Raw genomic sequence first — 17,022 nt, 5'->3', positions numbered from 1 at the left:
CACAAATAAACCACACCACATACAGTTCATACATCTGAAAAGTTTTATTTCAGAAAAACAAGTCATGTAGGAAAACAAATGTAAGGTATTTCAGGATTGCCGTGAAATGATGAATGCACCTACACATGAGATTATAGTATGACTCCAAAACACCCAAACAGAACTGTCTGGTACTAAATGAATCATGACATTTGTTGGGGCAATCGCAGCTAAAAGAATATTGCGTTGTCAATAAATCTTGTTTTACAGTCAAGTAAAATTAGCAATGTAAACAGTAAAGGCATCGCAAAAAAATATTTTCAAAGTAATAACTATTGCATATGCACCATTTTACAAAATGTCAAACATTTAGTTGTATGTACAAAAAACTGTAAAAAAACAAGTAGGAAAAGAAAATGTGACCTAGTGATGTTTAGATAGCGGCGAACACATGTTTGAGCCCTAATGGTCCACTGACTTCTTATGAGACACTAGAGAAGGCCACTACAGCAAGAACATTTAGATGGGTCAACCAACATATTAAGTCAAATTTAAATGCTCTTAATGAACTGCCCATCCATATTTATCCTTGTGTAAATGTATTCATTTTTTTTTACATTTTCAACAAAACACAACCCTCTCAAACCACTGTCTTGGCAGTTATTTGGCTTGTGTCATCACACCACAGAAGAAGAGCTCAGCTTCTTGTAGTTTTCCCGCCCTACAAAAGGGGCAGTGAGGCTCCACAGACACCCTCCCACGGCTCTACAGACTGAGCGGCCCCTCCGGACCCCTTCAACCCCGCCCTGCAGACCTGCGGCACTCCAGGGGCTAGGTGGGAGGGGGAAGCAGGCTTTTACCGTCGGCACTAAGCAACAGTTTGTTGGTAAAACGGATGATCGCTTGGGTGGCCAATCAGAGGGAAGACAGGAAGTCTTTCAGGCCGCCTTTAGTCTTCTTCTTCTGGCTGTCATCCAGCAGCAGGAACTTCCTGAGGCGAGAGAAGACAGACTTCTTGGTGCTGGAGGGCTTGGAGGCCGGGGTGGAGGAGGAGGAGGCAGTGGAGTTAGACCTGGAGAGAAGAAGAGAGGGGAGAGGAGGGGAGAGAGGAGGAGAGATGGGGAAAGGAGAAGAAAGGAAGGGAGAGAGAAGGAGAGGAAGGCAGAGAGCAGAAGGGAAGTAGAGAAGGAGGGGGGAAATTAAGTAACGTGAGATTTTGAAGGGTTGGCAGAAGTTGAAACTAGCCTGTGGGGAGATGTAACTATTTATATGAGGTGTGACATATTGTATACTTAGAGCTGGGTTCTCTCCCGAGGACACAGTTGCGGGCCGAGAAGATAATACGAGGCAAAAAGGTAACAAGCCCCGCTAGCTCGCCGGATAAGTGTGCACACCATGTCGGCTGAGGCCTCGCCACTGCGGGCCCGGGTTCGAATACGACCCTGGCCCTCTGCTGCATGTCTCTGTCTGTCTCTCAGTTCCAATAAACCATGAAAAACGGCCCAAATATATCTAAAAATAAGAAATGAATGAAGATAACAGAGAGCTGTAGGGGTGGTGAGGTTTACCTGGGCGTGCTGCTCGGGGTCTTGTCCTTAGACACAGATTTGGGAGTGGCCATGTTTGATCTGTTGCTGGACTGGGGAGTTTTGCGTTTGGCTGCACTGCCCGGTGTGTGGCTCCTGGATACGCTGGCCAGCATGTCCCGGTTCACTCCACTGTACTTGGAGGTCTTGTTGCAGGTGTGGCAGGTAGCCATCTAGTAAGGCAAGCACAGAGGGACAAAGCAAAACAGGGTTTTTTTTGTTTGTTTGTATGTTTGTGTTTCTTTTCATTGATTTTTCAGGGGTCGAATTTATGCAGTTTCTAAGATACTGGAACCGAAGAAGTCCTGACTGAAACTTCTGGCTCTTCCCAGACCAGGTTAAATTTCACCACAACTATGTTGATCTTATTTATTTTCTTCATCTGTCTTTCCTCTAGATGTGTGTGTGTGTGTGGGTAGCTTAGGGTTTGCATGTGTCTCAGGGACACAGTAAGGGCGGCCTGGGTCGTTCTATTGATCTCTGCCACCAACAGGCGGCCCCGGTGGTGAAGGAGGAGGTGAAGGAGGAGGTGAACGATCCGGCTGGTATGGCCTGGATGACGCAGGAGCCTCTCTCCCTCCCCGAGGACCGGCCCTACTCGCCTCGCGACGAGAACCACCGACCGCAAGAGCCAAGGTCAGGTGGTGCACTTAGGAGCGCGCCTCGCATGGCCCCGCAACACCACAGATTGTTAAGCAGCCTTCTGAATCTCTGGAACGCCTCGCCTCTCGCGCGCACACAGAAATGCTTGTGGCCTACGTGCAGAGGGATATTTCCAGGAGGAGTCTGTATATGGCGATCCTGCAAGCAGCGCCTGCAGTACTGGCAGGGATGGGTTTCCATGATTCAAGATAACGCTGGTATCTGATACCAGTCTCTGGCACCCTGCTGTGCCCCTCAGGGAGGGAGGGGGGGTGGGGGGGATCGAGGGACGTGTGGCAGTTTTAAGAGGTTCTAGGAGACTATTAACAACGCTTCCACAGTCATAAGGCTCACCCAAATATAACGTGCTTCTGTTTCACACACACTCACACACACAAAGACTTTCAGACACATTCGCACTCACACTCTCACGCACACCCCCAGAAGTATATGACGCAACAAAGGTCAGCAACAAAAACCGTGACTAATTATTTCCTGACTTGAGATGAAAACAATATTCCTGAATAAGCACATTCCAATCCTCAGTGATAATAACAACAGAAGAACACAAATCACCCTTTCACACAGCGGGACAGAGCGACGCAGAGAAACACGACTGGATTCCGTGACTCGACACCGGGACGTTCACGGCAACATTCCACCCGCAACCAAGTTCTACTGCAGCCAACGTCCAATCGGTTTTACACTCATCTTAAAACCAGCGTCAGGAACATTCCATCCAGCCAGGAGTGATGCGCTGGTGACCACAGCGGTCTCCACTCACCGTGACGAAGGTAGCCATGTCTGCTTGTGGCTCTGAGGGCTGCACGCTTGTGTTCAGCTCCGAACACAGCTGTCTGTCTCTCTGCCTGTGTGGGAGGGTTTACTAGACGACCCTGTGGTGTCCCGCCTTATAAAGCATCACTCAGACAGCTGATCCCCCCCCCCCCCCTCCTGGCTGGGTGTGTGTGTGTGCAGGGGGGAGGGGAGGGGGGGGGGGTGGACTCACTCCAGTGACGTGTTAGTGGCCTGGTTACTGCTGGCATGGATCCCTTCCTTGACAGGCCTCATCAACTCACACACACACACATGTTCTCTCTCACACATACACATACAGTACCAGTCAAATGTTTGGACACATTTTCCCACTGGTACTGTACTCTCACACACGCACACGCTCTCTCTCTCACACACATGCACAGTCTCACACGCACACACACATACAACATTCTCTATAAACACAGACACATACTCTCTCACACAAACATTACACACAGACACACTAAACACACTCCCAGTAACCCGCACAAATCTGGGATAAGAAACAGATGAACAGAACCCTACACTGTGTAGAGAGGTGTCCTGGTTAGCAGGCTGGGGCACATCAGGCTGGGGCAGGGCAGGCTGGGGCAGGGCAGGGCACATCAGGCTGGGGCAGGGCAGGCTGGGGCAGGGCAGGGCACATCAGGCTGGGGCAGGGCAGGCTGGGGCAGGAGCAGGCTGGGGCAGGAGCAGGCTGGGGCAGGAGCAGGGCACATCAGGCTGGGGCAGGAGCAGGCTGGGGCAGGAGCAGGCTGGGGCAGGAGCAGGCTGGGGCAGGAGCAGGGCACTGGCCCTTCAGTACAGGAGGACACAGGAGAAGTGACCCAGCCGGAGTGACTGCAGGGCAGCGTGAGCACATGGATTTTCCACTGCGGATCACAGGAGGGGAACTCCCAGTGAGCTGATCCATGGTCTGCCTGATGAACGCAGATCGGCCCCGGGCCGGGGAGCTTCAACAGAGCACAACACGCCACGGTCTGAATATGTTCTGTATAAATACGATGGAACCCAGTAAACCGGAGGATACGAGACACTGGCGCAGACGAGACCAGGCGTACTAAGACACCTCCTAAACATGAAGCTCAGCCCACAGGTGGAGGACTAACACACAGACATGGAGGAGATGCCAGCAGTCTAAATCTCTCTGAGATCAAACAGCTTTACTCGTCTCTCTTTGTAAATAACCTCAAGCTCTAAACTTACAACCGGACAGGCACCATCAAAATCTCCCCACAAACAGCTCGTAAACAACCATGCGAAGATGGGGATCAGAGGGGGTGGGGTGGGGTGGGGGGGTAGTTAGGCAGGGTAAGGGGGTGGGATAAGGGTGGGGTAGGGTTATGAATTGGATGATGCAATCACAGACATATGTTTATTTATGTGACTTTTGTTACACTTGTAAAAGTGTATGTCTATTTATGACTGCATCCAGTTTAGTCAACAGAGTGGCGTTGGTAGTAGTGTATCTGTTTGACAGTATTATAAACCAACCAGACCAGAACAAACCAGAACAGACCGGACCAGACCCTGTTTACAAGTTATCTAACAGATGCTTTTATTCAAAGTGTTTCCACTCAAACCACCTGGCACAGGAAACAGATAAAACACAAACTAACCACCGGGGAGGACTGATCTGGGGTCAGAATCCAGAACCAGGGTCCTGGTGAGCGGATTGAGAAGGACCTGACCGTAACTGACCCAGGAACAGTCTTTACCACCGGCCCACTCAGGGGCGCACTGCTGACATCTTGGTATGACCGAGACTAAGAAAAGCTTCTTCAGCCAAGTGATAACCTGTCTAAGGTACTGGGATCATCTGACAGAGGGGGGGGGGGAGGGAGGGAGGGAGAGAGAGACAGAGAGAGAGACAGAGAGAGAGAGAGGGGGGAGAGAAAGGGAGGGGGAGAGAGAGAGATAGACAGGAGGAGGGAGGAGGGGGGGGATGGTCATAGGGAAGTAATGTTACCCTCTACTACTTTAAGGGGTTTTAACGCAGCATGAATCCTAAATCCAACTACGAATAAACAGCACATGCACGTCAGAGCTCACCACGAGCAGCAGCAACAGGTCAAGACCCTCTGAGACGTCTCTGTTCCTGCCGCGTGCCACGCTGGATCGTTTCTGATCCTAATCCTGTGACATCATATCCTGTGCCGCTGAGCAGAGACACGTGAGGAGCTCGTGAAAGGAGAAGTGGCTAGGCCACAGCTGTAGCCTTTCTGCTCCTCTCAGAGAGGATGAATCTGGACCAGACCCACCTTAGGAGGTCAAATGCTTGGAAGCCCAGAAGTGAAACTCTTAACTTTTAAAGCTGAAATTGCTTCATCTCTAGCTCCAATCCTGATCTGTTAACCGGCAACTCTCACACACACACACACACACACACACACACACACACACACACACACACACACACACACACACACACACACACACACACACACACACACACACACACACACACACACACACACACACACACACACACACACACACACACACACACACACACACACACACACACACACACACACACACACACACACACACACACACACACACACACGTGCAACCTTGGACTGTACATCCTGTCTCTCCTGACCAGTGTGGATTGTAAAGCAGCCGTCTTGTTTCGAGATGTACCAGACGGTGATGTGGATATCTATGGTTTTATTCACTAACTCCACCCATCTTACTGTGTAATCGTTCTCAGCAGCACGCAGGTCACTGCGTCGTCTGGAACCTCCCGTGGAGGTCGAACAGAATGTTGTGTTCGCACTTGGAAAACACATTTATCCAAAACTAAACACACAACAAGCTAAACCTGTCCCCCTGGATGATGAAGGCACAGGGAGGGAGACCCTGTGGCCCCAATCTACCTTCCTCTTCCCCTTTCATCACCCCCCACCCCCCCTTCATCACCCCCTCCTGTGACCTTGGCCCCAGGCCCCTGTTGTCATTCAGCTCCCACAGCTGGGCCCCATCACCACAGCCAGGACAGAGGGACCAGAGGGTGAATGAGAGCAGCTAATACTGTGTGTGTGTGTGTGTGTGTGTGTGTGTGTGTGTGTGTGTGTGTGTGTGTGTGTGTGTGAATGAATGAGAGACAGTGGCTGCAGAGTACATCGATATACCCCATCTGAAAGCAGGGCAGCAAACTGATTGATAAAGGGGAGACACACACACACACACACACAGTTTGGGTGATCCAGATGCTCCTGCTAGCTAGGAGGCACTAGGTGCAGAGGGAACAGTATGACTAGAAGGTTTAACCAGAAGCCTGACCTGCCTCACTGTCCCCAGACAGCAGTCTGATGAAAACAGACATTTGAGCCAAGGGGGGGGGGCGGGGGGGGGGTTGTGTCTGCTAACTCACGTCTTTGCAATCCCAGCAAATTAAACAGTCATTAACCCAGCTGGCTGTGGCAGACACATTGTGTGTGTATGTGTGTGTGTGTGTGTGTGTGTGTGTGTGAGGCTATTGGAAATGTGTGAATGTGTTGGATGGGGGGTGGAGTAGGAGGGGGGGTCAGGGTGGGAGAGGAGGGTGGAGTTGGGGGAGGGGGGGGGGTGTGGGAGAGGAGGGTGGAGTTGGAGGAGGGTGTTTAAGCATGTGAGAACTCTCTAGGCCAGGAACATCAACACACAGCAGACAGGAAACAGGCCATTTAAACCAGCAGTCTGTCTAACAGCACCATAAAACAGTTTACAGGCGTCAGGAAGTTTCAACACAACAATATAGCCCTGTGGTAAAGACTTGGTGCAACAGTGTGAATGCTATGGCATCTTTTATGAGTGCCTGGGCTTTCCTGTCACACTTCACTTCAAAACTGACCAACGAAGCGTGAAAAATAGCCGAAAGTGGATCTAGACAGGGATGGAAAGTATTTTGGCCAAGTACGATGCTTGGAACCAACGGTGAGGTGGTCAACTCACGGGAAGACGATGTGGAACATCTAACCACTCCTTATACACACACGACACCCTGGGGATGGGGTTTGAACCCGTGACCCACCAGGTAGGAGGGGGCGTTCCTGTAGCGTCGGAGGAGGTCCCTCTGGGGTATACTGAGGCGTTTGCCCCGCCCCTCCCTGCGCAGCACGCTCTGGACCCGCGCCGACGCAGGCCGTCTGGGGCGTGGCCTCATGCGGTGGTTAGCCGGCTGGCGCCACTGGAAACAGAACGAACAGAACAGCTCCTTTGGTACAACCCTCTTTACCCCAGCTGGAGAGAGGGGGGGGGCAGAGAAGACAAGGGGGAGGCAAGGAGAGAGGAGATGGGAGGAGAAGGATGAGAAGAGGAGGGAGGTGGTAGGGTATGTGGAGAGAGGGGAGACATGAGAGGAGGATTAGAGAAGACTGACTTGACTGCGACAAATGTTTCCATGTACTTGTGAATGTGTACGTGTGAACTTACATGACATATTCTGACATTTTTGCCTGAAAAGTAAAAAAATTAAATAAGATAAGAACAGGTTATTGAAGTTCTGAAGTTCTTCTGGGTGACGACTAAGAATATGTCAGGCTTTTCATGTTCCAACCTTTGACATGACTGAAGACAACCTCACACAAGGGAATGAAACTGTGTAACATGCAGGGTCTATCTATGATATGTTCCAGAATTATTAGATTGGAACTGAAAGCATGTCATACTTTTAGTTCAAGTCATATGAGCAAATCAAATGAGTCTTTTAACAAAGACACAACCTCCTCCACCTATCTCCATCTCACAGGTCCTAAATGATACGAATTAGTTGCCTGCTGCTGTGGATGGGCTACATATTCATTCATTCATTCATTCATTCATTCATTGGCCAAATTTGCAGGGCTGGATTTCTACAGGCCTAGATCATGTGTAGCAGGAGACTCCAAACATGGTCCATTCAGCTGTGGAAAACAGACTTCCACTGGAAAGACAAACAAAGCGGGCAGCCGCTCTGAAATCTTCCAGCTGCACCACGGGTCTCACAGCAGCTATTGTGTTTCTTATTTTGGAACAGGTAGAGAAGCCTGGACTAACAACGCTGAGCCCCTGCTAAGTCCCGTTAAAATTAGCCCGCGCTCTGCTAAAAATGAACGCTGATATTGGCTAACAGGGCTGCACGTGCGGTGGCGGGAGTATAAAAGCGACAACAGGGGGAGGGGGGCGGCGGGGGACTGGGGAGGACGACAGGATTTACCGCTGACCCGCCCCACAGCTGTCGTGGCGAGAGCGGTTTGTTTACCGCTTGCTGCACCACATGGACGCACCTGCCTGGCGGGAAGCCCTCGGTAGAGAGGCGGTCGTCGTGTCTGTGCTTTAAGACGCACCGCCGGTCTGAATCACTGTCATTTAATCTCCCCATTAATCTGAAAGACTCTGGATGGATTAAAAACACTCCGGGTATTGGCACTAGAGCTGAGTCACAATATAGGCAAAGCATGTGACAGGATAGTATAGACCAGACGTCAGGCTACGGATGCTTCAGGGGTTAGGGGGTGATGGACAGACATGGATACCAAAAGCATTCTTTAGGGCTTTGACAGCCCCAACGGTTCGCCTTCATCAATCGGTGGAGCGGCCTGTCATAGCGGGCGCAGCTGCGTCAGTAGGTTTACAGGAAACACGTTCACGTGTCTACACTGTGACTAACGCCGCTGTCATAGTTGATCCTTACACCCTGCAGCCTCTACTACACCCAGCCTGCTGCCTCCTCTATACCCTCCAACATAAACACAGTCCATCACTGTAGACAAGAGGTCAAGACCAGCCCGCTACATATTCTCCTCCTTAGAATAGGGGTTAGACCTAATAATGGTTAGAATAGGGGTTAGACCTAATAACGGTTAGAATAGGGGTTAGACCTAATAACAGTTAGAATAGGGGTTAGACCTAATAACGGTTAGAATAGGGGTTAGACCTAATAACGGTTAGAATAGGGGTTAGACCTAATAACGGTTAGAATAGGGGTTAGACCTAATAACGGTTAGAATAGGGGTTAGACCTAATAACGGTTAGAATAGGGGTTAGACCTAATAACGGTTAGAATAGGGGTTAGACCTAATAACGGTTAGAATCCAGAACTGCGACATGAAGTGTGAACAACAACAGAGTCTAGTATCCTTTATACAAAAGACATTTGTCCGTAGAGATTAAAAGATAGGCAACTTGACTTCATTTTACACCTAGTACAAGAGGGCATCATCCATCATTTAAACAAAATTATACACTTCAATTGATTGTTAATTCTTGACCTGTCTTTGTAAAGTATTACCCAACCATTGTGTCCTTTGTTAATGTATGGTGATGTTCACATATTTAGGGGAGGGGGGGGGGATTTCAACATTTCTTAAATGATCTCATGCACGTTCCAAGCCTAATTTCAAGGCCTAGACAGCTGGTGATTTTCAGATCTATCTCCAACACTTTCTGTCGTCATCAGAGAAGCTTGCAACACAAGGAGGGTCTCTTAACTGGGTAACAGTAGCCATGCAGAATAGACACATCCATTCCCTGACCGAGGTTGTAATAACAGCTTGATTTTCCATTTCCAAACCGCAAATTTCCTGGCCTAGGTGAGAGTAGAGACATGCCTGAGTATTTGGGAGATTTTTCCCAGAGCCAAACCAAGCATGGGTCACACCAGTGTGAAATACAAACTGATTGTGAAAAAATAATCTATAAACCAAATCACTCTTTTGGTCAAAGCGGGACATGGATCTATTTAGGATGAGAAAGCAAATACATAAATCATCACTACGTATGTATACGACAGCGAGGTTTGGCAACATTACAGCAACAAACCACCGTGACTAAACCAGAACCCACGGTGTTCATGACTAAACCAGAACCCGCGGTGTTCATGACTAAACCAGAACCCGCGGTGTTCATGATTAACCAGAACCCGCGGTGTTCATGACTAAGAGCAATACACAAGTTTAAAGCAAATAGCTTCAAGTCTTAATGTGGTCGGTGTTTAATACCTGCACAATGACATCTACACTTGTCCTCCAGACAACTAGGCTTCACTAACACTAAATAGGCCTGTCTGCTTAGGAATCAACTGCATTGACCTTCAAACCTAAACAACACAGGGTTTATAAACAGAAATAAATCACGCATCTTCTTCCACATAATCAAGCAGCCCTAAATCCAAATTTTGCAAGCACTTTTATCTAAAGCGACGCAGCCAAATTGTGAATATAGATCAATGATCAAAAGTGCATATTACAGGGGCTATGTTTCGGTATTATTATTATTAATTCAATAGCTGATTCTGACTGGAAGTGACACCATAAGAGCTGTCAGTTTCACCCACTGGTACAGAGATGGCCACTTTCGCACTCTGCCAACATCACTTAGGAAGCTGCCCGCTACTGGAATAGGAGTGTGTATTAACCAGACAGACAGGAGCGTGGTTAACGTGTCCAAGCTGGGTTGAGACTCTATAAACTGGTACAGTTCTGCCATCTAGCGGCAACATATAATTACTACACAGAACACCACAGCTTTCCATGACACCGCTATTTAATTGGATACAAAACAGATCAAACTTACATTAAAAATCGAGATTGTTCCGGACAAAGATCGCAATATAACTTTGAAGCCTGCACTAAAAACGAAAATCCCGACTTGCTTTGGCCTTTAGCAGACATTTTTCTAACGCCTGTGAAACTAGTTTGAGCCTTTCCTTGGTCGAAACGTCGTCATTAACAGAAAGAGGACAACGATGGCCCTCCAGAAGATTGAGAAGTACACATCTGGTCGCATTCAGACTGATATCTATTTGAAATCGTTATGTCTTCAGAGAACTAGCAAAAAACAAGCATGCCTTCCCACCTCGACAGTACCGGAACAGAGTTGCAAAGTCCCGCCTCTTCCTCCCACTCCATATTGACTACAAATCCCAACTCCCGGTGTCGTGACGCGGCACTTATCCCCGTGCAGGATTTGTATCCCCTGGCCGCAGGAGCGCGCGTGCACAGCGGAGTTTAACTGCAGCACTCGAATTCAACCTCTTAAATGGAACAAATAACGACGTGGAAGACTGGACAGGATTTTTCATAGTTAAGATGAGGAACTCATTAATCTACATAAATACGTTTATTTGTCTTACAGTAAGGCAACGCATGAATTGTGTATATCCCCTCCCCTAACTGCGATCATGTGTGTTATTTTCTGTGTTCTTTTGGTGACAATAAATAACCTGAGATAAAATGGAGATGTCTGCTCTGACCAAAAGAACACAGAAAATAACACACATGATGGCACAGACCCATTGCATGTAGCGGTGGGGATACACATTATATCAGGTGAAAAAGCCTGATATAAGGTTTATCCCCTCTGTAACTTTTGCTAGAAAAGAGCAGACATCTCCATATTATTTCAGGAAAACAGGCCCCACTGGTACTGCTATTTGTCAGTATATATACCGAATAGCCTTGATCAGGAGAAGCCTGAACTGACAAATATTATATATTTATGATGTGTTTTTCAACCCAAAAAATTCAACCTTTTGAAACCTTTTTTCACAAACTTGACACTTTCTATGTAAAAATAAATAAATATAAATCACAGTGAAAGGAGTATATTTTTTACAACTTTCAAAACTTTTGTCCACACGCAACCCATCACCTACAAGTTTAAGTTTTTTCAAAACCTTTTTTTCAATATCACAGTGAAAGGAGAAGAGAGAAGCCTAAAGCAGAGTAGATTAACCTCATCAAGTCCTCATCAAGTCCTCATCAATGATGCAAATCATTTTAATTTTTTCAAACTTTCTAAACTTTTTTCCACACACAACACGACACCAACAAGTTTAAATTTTGTTCTAAACTTTTTTTCAAAACTTTTTTCAACCTTTAAAGCAATATCAACCTTTCAAAACCTTTTTTTTTTCTTCTTTTTTTTCTGTATTGTATTTTCCTCCAATTATGTCTAGCCTTAAATACATAAGTCACTGCCTTTCAATTACTAGATACAGTCGCTATAGCATGTATTGTGTGCAGCAGGTGTCGCTATGGAGAGGACGTAGGCCTGTCAAATGTTTCTAAAGCTGTAGCCCTCCAGGACACTGTGTCAAGTGTGTTACATAAGCTCCTTATTGACGCATGGGTTGACATTGTGACATTACTATCCTAATTGACGACTATAATTTAAATAGGCGTTAACTGGCCTACATTTACACTTGATAAAGCTGCAGAGGAAGTAGGCCCACAATCGTTAAAAAGTTTATACAATCACGCTTCATAGGCTACAATCGGTGAACGTTTGTGTCTTATATAAACAACCGTATGTCCCCTATCCTCCCCCATGCGTTCCCATCGTTCACACAATCACCGCCTCTCTTGTCGCCGCTTATCTAGTGACTACGCAAGAGTTCCCTCTCAAATAACCTCATGGTCTGTCCCGTAACCCACCAGGGTCAGGAAATGGAGGAATAAAGTTGTATCGTAGGGTGGAGAAACAGACTGACAGGGCGGTCGTACCACTCCAAACGCTCAGAGCAAGACTGAGGTAGGTAACTACGGATATTAGTAGGCTACCATAGTGTATTAGCCTATCGTATTTAGGATTGTCGGCATCCAAGTCCGCGAAAGCTCTGTGACGAAAGCAGCTGTAGAGTTGATGATGCAAATGACACAAATTTCTGTTTAGCTACGGCTGCTTTGGTTATTCGCCAGTTTAACTTAGCGGAAGGGTCCGGATGTTCAACTAAATTCAAGGCGTTGACTCAACTCGACTTTAGAAACATTCAAAATAATATCCTATTGCAGAAAATAGACTGATACTTCTCTGCATTATAATTAGCCGTCCATCTGTAAAACCAACTGTTGATTTACAGATTTTTGTGCGACAAGACTTGCTACAAAGATGAGTGACGAAAATCGACCGCAGGTTGAACTTTTCGTAAAGGTAAGCTTTGTGTGACATGCATAGTGTGTCAACAGTAGGCTAGTTTGTCATTATTGTGACATGAGTAGACATTATTACAGTGCAACAATGTAATCTCAAGTGAAAACATAATTAGACTGAAAGCTTGATGAATGATAACGTATCACTGCGACAGCTAGCGAAACAGTAAGCTATCTGTCTTGTTCCCCTTGTTAAAAGACTCAAATGACCCAGTAGGCCTAATAGCAGCCTAAACATTAACACATTCGCCAATGTAGGCCTATTATTAATGAATCAAAACGTTTTATTCTGTAGCACTTCCTTTACGGTAGGCCACCTGGCACATGGGTAAAAACTAAGACTATACTAATCTAATTAAATGTTCATTAACATGATATAACTATATTTAGTTTGCTGGTCAGACCTCTTGTCTTAAAGAGAAAACGGGATTTTAAAAAGTCCGTTATTTTTCCCCCCTGCATGGTCCTTAACTTTATATAATGATTTTTTTGTCCGAACGCATGTAGGCAGCCTGGACAAACCCCCCTTTTTCTTAAAGTATGAAAGCTGGCGTTGTAACCTCGCAAAAGGCCGATTTCCTGTTCGTGGTCTTAGATTTTAAGGCCTCTTTCCATCATACAATTGGCATTGTAAGGGTGACTAAAGCTACTCCACCTCCTGAAATAGAAACACTCAGGGCGTTGGTTAGGCTACAACTACAGAGATATTACAAAAATAGATTACGAAGTACAAAACATACAAGTCTACACGTATTAAAGTTGTCAAAAAGTATGTGAATATACAACATTTGTACATTTTAAGTACACTTCTAACTATGTAGAAAATGATTACACATAGGCCTAAGGAACATGTATGTAGCGATCATTCAGTTAAACTGGATTTAAGTAGGGTTTTTTTTCTCCACTTGTGAGGCCAAATGTCCGAGTGTAAAAGAAACCTTGTACAATGTCTTCAACTCAACACTTTCATTTTGTCTGTAGGCAGGCAGTGACGGCCAGAGCATCGGCAACTGTCCTTTCTCCCAGCGCCTGTTCATGGTGCTGTGGCTGAAAGGAGTCACCTTTAATGTCACCACAGTGGACATGAAGAGGTGCGGCCATTTTGTTTGTCTATGAATGAAGTGCATGTGCAGGGTTTTGTTTGTATGATGTTAACCTCATTGAGACCTCATCCGCATTGTCCAGCCAGGGTACTGGGCTGGTGTTTGACTTCCTTGCAGCCTCCTCCACGTTCTCTCTCTCATCCTGCCTTTGTCCTGTCCTGTTCCACACACACACACACACACACACACACACACACACACACACACACACACACACACACACACACACTCTTCTGTGCACAGGAAGCCAGACATCCTGAAGGACCTGGCCCCTGGGGCCCAGCCTCCTTTCCTGCTGTACGGGACGGAGGTGAAGACCGACACTAACAAGATAGAGGAGTTCCTAGAGGAGAACCTGGCCCCTCCCAAGTAACCATCCCTCGCTCTATCTATCCATCTTTCACTCCCTCCATCCTTCCATTCACTTTATAATCAATCATCATCCCATATTATATAGTTCTTAACGAAAGGGACCATGATTGCTTTGTGGCATAGTAGGACTTCTTATTGTCACACTGCAGACAAACATGTGTGGGCTACAGGCTAAATCCCCCCACTCCTCCCCCTCTCCCCCTCTCCCCCTCCCCCCCCCCTCTCCCCTTATACCCCCCTTTCCCCCTCCTCCTCCCCCTCTCCCCCTCCTCCTCCCCCTCTCCCCCTGCTCCCCCCCTCTCCCCCTCCCCCCTCTCCCCCTCCTCCCCCCTCTCCCCTTATACCCCCCTCTCCCCCTCCTCCCCCTCCTCCCCCCTCTCCCCCTGCTCCCCCCTCTCCCCCTGCTCCCCCCTCTGCCCCTCCCCCCCTCTCCCCCTCCTCCTCCCCCTCTCCCCCTCCTCCCCCCTCTCCCCTTATACCCCCCTCTCCCCCTCCTCCTCCCCCTCTCCCCCCCCTCCCCCTCCTCCTCCCCCTCTCCCCCTCCTCACCCTCCTCCCCCTCTCCCCCTCCTCCCCCTCCTCCCCCCTCTCCCCCTCCCCCCCCTCTCCCCCTCCCCCTCCTCCTCCCCCTCTCCCCCTCCTCCCCCTCCTCCTCCCCCTCTCCCCCTCCTCCCCCCCTCTGCCCCACCTCCCCCCCTCTCCCCTTCTCCCCCACTCTCTCCCTCTCCCCCTCCTCCCCCTCCTCCCAACCTCTCCCCCTCCTCCTCCCCCCCCCTCCCCCCCCCCTCCCCCTCCTCCCCCCCTCTCCCCCTCCTCCTCCCCCTCCTCCTCCCCCTCCTCCCCCCCTCTCCCCCCTCTCTCCTTCTCCCCCCTCTCCCCTTCTCTCCCCCCCCCCCCCCCAACTCCTCCTCCAGGTACCCTCGTCTGGCAGCCCAGAACCCAGAGTCTAACACGGCCGGCCTGGATGTGTTCTCCAAGTTCTCAGCCTACATCAAGAACTCAAACCCCCAGCTCAACGACAGTGAGTCGGCTCCTTCAGGACGTTCTGGAGAGAATCCCTCCATGTCAGACGAAACAGCGTTGCGTGTAAACCAGTCACCTTAAACCTCTTATAATCTGTCCCTGAGTGTTGCAAAGCAGCGGGGAGTGTGTTTGGTTCGAGCCGTTCTGTCTTGAGCCTCTTTCTCCCTCTGTCACAAACTGGTTGGGGTTGTCTGGACAGAATGGAATATAGCCAGGGGAGCAGGTTTCAGTATTCATGGGTAGGGCATGTCCCACCTACTTCTGAAACTGGAAAATCTGTCTCCCACACACTTGTTAGTAAGAAAGTTGTATTAAACACCTGCATCCTCAGTTATAAAAAATAAAAAACTATCCCACCCACATTTGAAAACCAACCTTCACCCCTGAATGTAGCTATGATGTAGTGTAACTTATTTGTATAATGTAACTCAATGGGTGTGTGTGTGGTTGTGTCAGATCTAGAGAAAGGCCTACTGAAGGCTCTGAAGAAGCTGGATGACTACCTCGGCTCTCCACTTCCTGACGAGATCGACGAGAATAGCGCAGATGATGTCACTTCCTCTTCCCGCCCCTTCCTGGACGGCCAGGCCCTGACGCTGGCTGACTGCAACCTGCTGCCCAAGCTGCACATCGTCAAGGTAACCTGCTGTTTTTAAGACGCCTCTGGAAGAAGTTGAGAGCTTAGTGGTGATTCACTGCGGAGGGAGATTTAGCTGAATCATTGTTGAGCTCAAACAGGGGTTCAGGAGCTGAGCCTGTTGTCAACCACAGTGAAAGCTCAGCTATCTGTTTTTATTTTTTTTATCTGTCGGTGGAGATTTCTTTTACACGTGGACCTTTTTCAACTTTCTCTCTCTGTCTCTCGCTTTCATTTCTCTTCACCCATCATTGTCTCTCCCTTCAATCCTCTCTCCCTCTCTCTTTCTCTCCCTTTCTCCGTCCTACCTCCCCCCTCCTCCCTCCTCTGACAGGTGGTGTGTCTGAAGTACCGGAGCTTCGCCATCCCCCGCTCCCTGGATCACCTGTGGCGGTACCTGGACGCAGCCTACGCCCGCGAGGAGTTCTCCTCCACCTGCCCCAACGACGCCGAGATCCACATGGCCTACGCCTCCGTGGCCAAGGCTCTCAAGTAGAGGGGGGGGGGGGTAGTCAAACATTATTACACAACACACATATATACTGTACACTGTCAAGTTGGGAAGAGGGAGGGAGGGAGGGAGGGAGGGAGGGAGGGAGGGAGGGAGGGAGGGAGGGAGGGAGGGAGGGAGGGAGGGAGGGAGGGAGGGAGGGAGGGAGGGAGGGAGGGAGGGAGGGAGGGAGGGAGGGAGGGAGGGAGGGAGGGAGGGAGGGAGGGAGGGGTCAGCTAGTGAGACATGAACATTAGCAGAACACACACACATACACTGTAAATACACACAATAAACACAATCTAAAAACTACAGCCTTGACTGTGCCACAGGTGTCAATAGTTGGAAACATTTCACGGGCTGTTTGAGGCTTTGTTGGCCCCGAGTCTAACTCTGGTTCTAGTTACATATCCGTGCTTCTGCTTCCCTCAGTAGCCTACTAGATTAAGCTGTTAGGAGGACCATAGAGCTTATGG

The 17,022-nt window shown here is 48.6% G+C and overlaps 2 protein-coding genes across 4 annotated transcripts; one reads left to right on the top strand and one right to left on the bottom strand.

Moving 5' to 3' along the window:
* Positions 1-20: 20 nt before the first annotated feature.
* On the bottom strand, positions 21-10,934 carry rmp24 (ribonuclease MRP subunit p24). 3 transcript variants are annotated; one of them, XM_084696917.1, is made up of 5 exons: positions 10,848-10,934; positions 7,446-7,468; positions 7,045-7,253; positions 1,548-1,738; positions 21-1,051 (listed from the first exon to the last, which is right to left on the bottom strand). In XM_084696917.1, exons 1-5 carry the CDS (start codon positions 10,898-10,900, stop codon positions 895-897), a joined length of 633 nt encoding a protein of 210 aa, XP_084553043.1. In that variant the 5' UTR covers positions 10,901-10,934; the 3' UTR covers positions 21-894. The 3 variants fall into 3 exon arrangements, with proteins under 3 accessions (XP_084553043.1, XP_084553042.1, XP_084553041.1); XM_084696916.1 differs by lacking the exon at positions 10,848-10,934 and adding an exon at positions 10,566-10,821; XM_084696915.1 differs by lacking the exon at positions 10,848-10,934 and adding an exon at positions 8,279-8,388.
* A 1,426-nt stretch (positions 10,935-12,360) lies between these two features.
* Positions 12,361-16,630, top strand: clic1 (CLIC family member 1). The gene is made up of 7 exons (XM_084696914.1): positions 12,361-12,524; positions 12,853-12,923; positions 13,904-14,013; positions 14,269-14,394; positions 15,311-15,417; positions 15,876-16,057; positions 16,391-16,630. Exons 2-7 carry the CDS (start codon positions 12,882-12,884, stop codon positions 16,550-16,552), a joined length of 729 nt encoding a protein of 242 aa, XP_084553040.1. The 5' UTR covers positions 12,361-12,524; positions 12,853-12,881; the 3' UTR covers positions 16,553-16,630.
* The last annotated feature ends 392 nt before the right edge of the window (positions 16,631-17,022 follow it).

The sequence above is a fragment of the Hypomesus nipponensis genome, chromosome 4 (assembly GCF_054491055.1).
Source record: "Hypomesus nipponensis isolate SF chromosome 4, ASM5449105v1, whole genome shotgun sequence".
NCBI classification, from domain to species: domain Eukaryota; kingdom Metazoa; phylum Chordata; class Actinopteri; order Osmeriformes; family Osmeridae; genus Hypomesus; species Hypomesus nipponensis.
The sequence above is the reverse complement of the archived record's forward strand: the minus strand, read 5'-3'. Positions and strand labels throughout refer to the sequence as shown.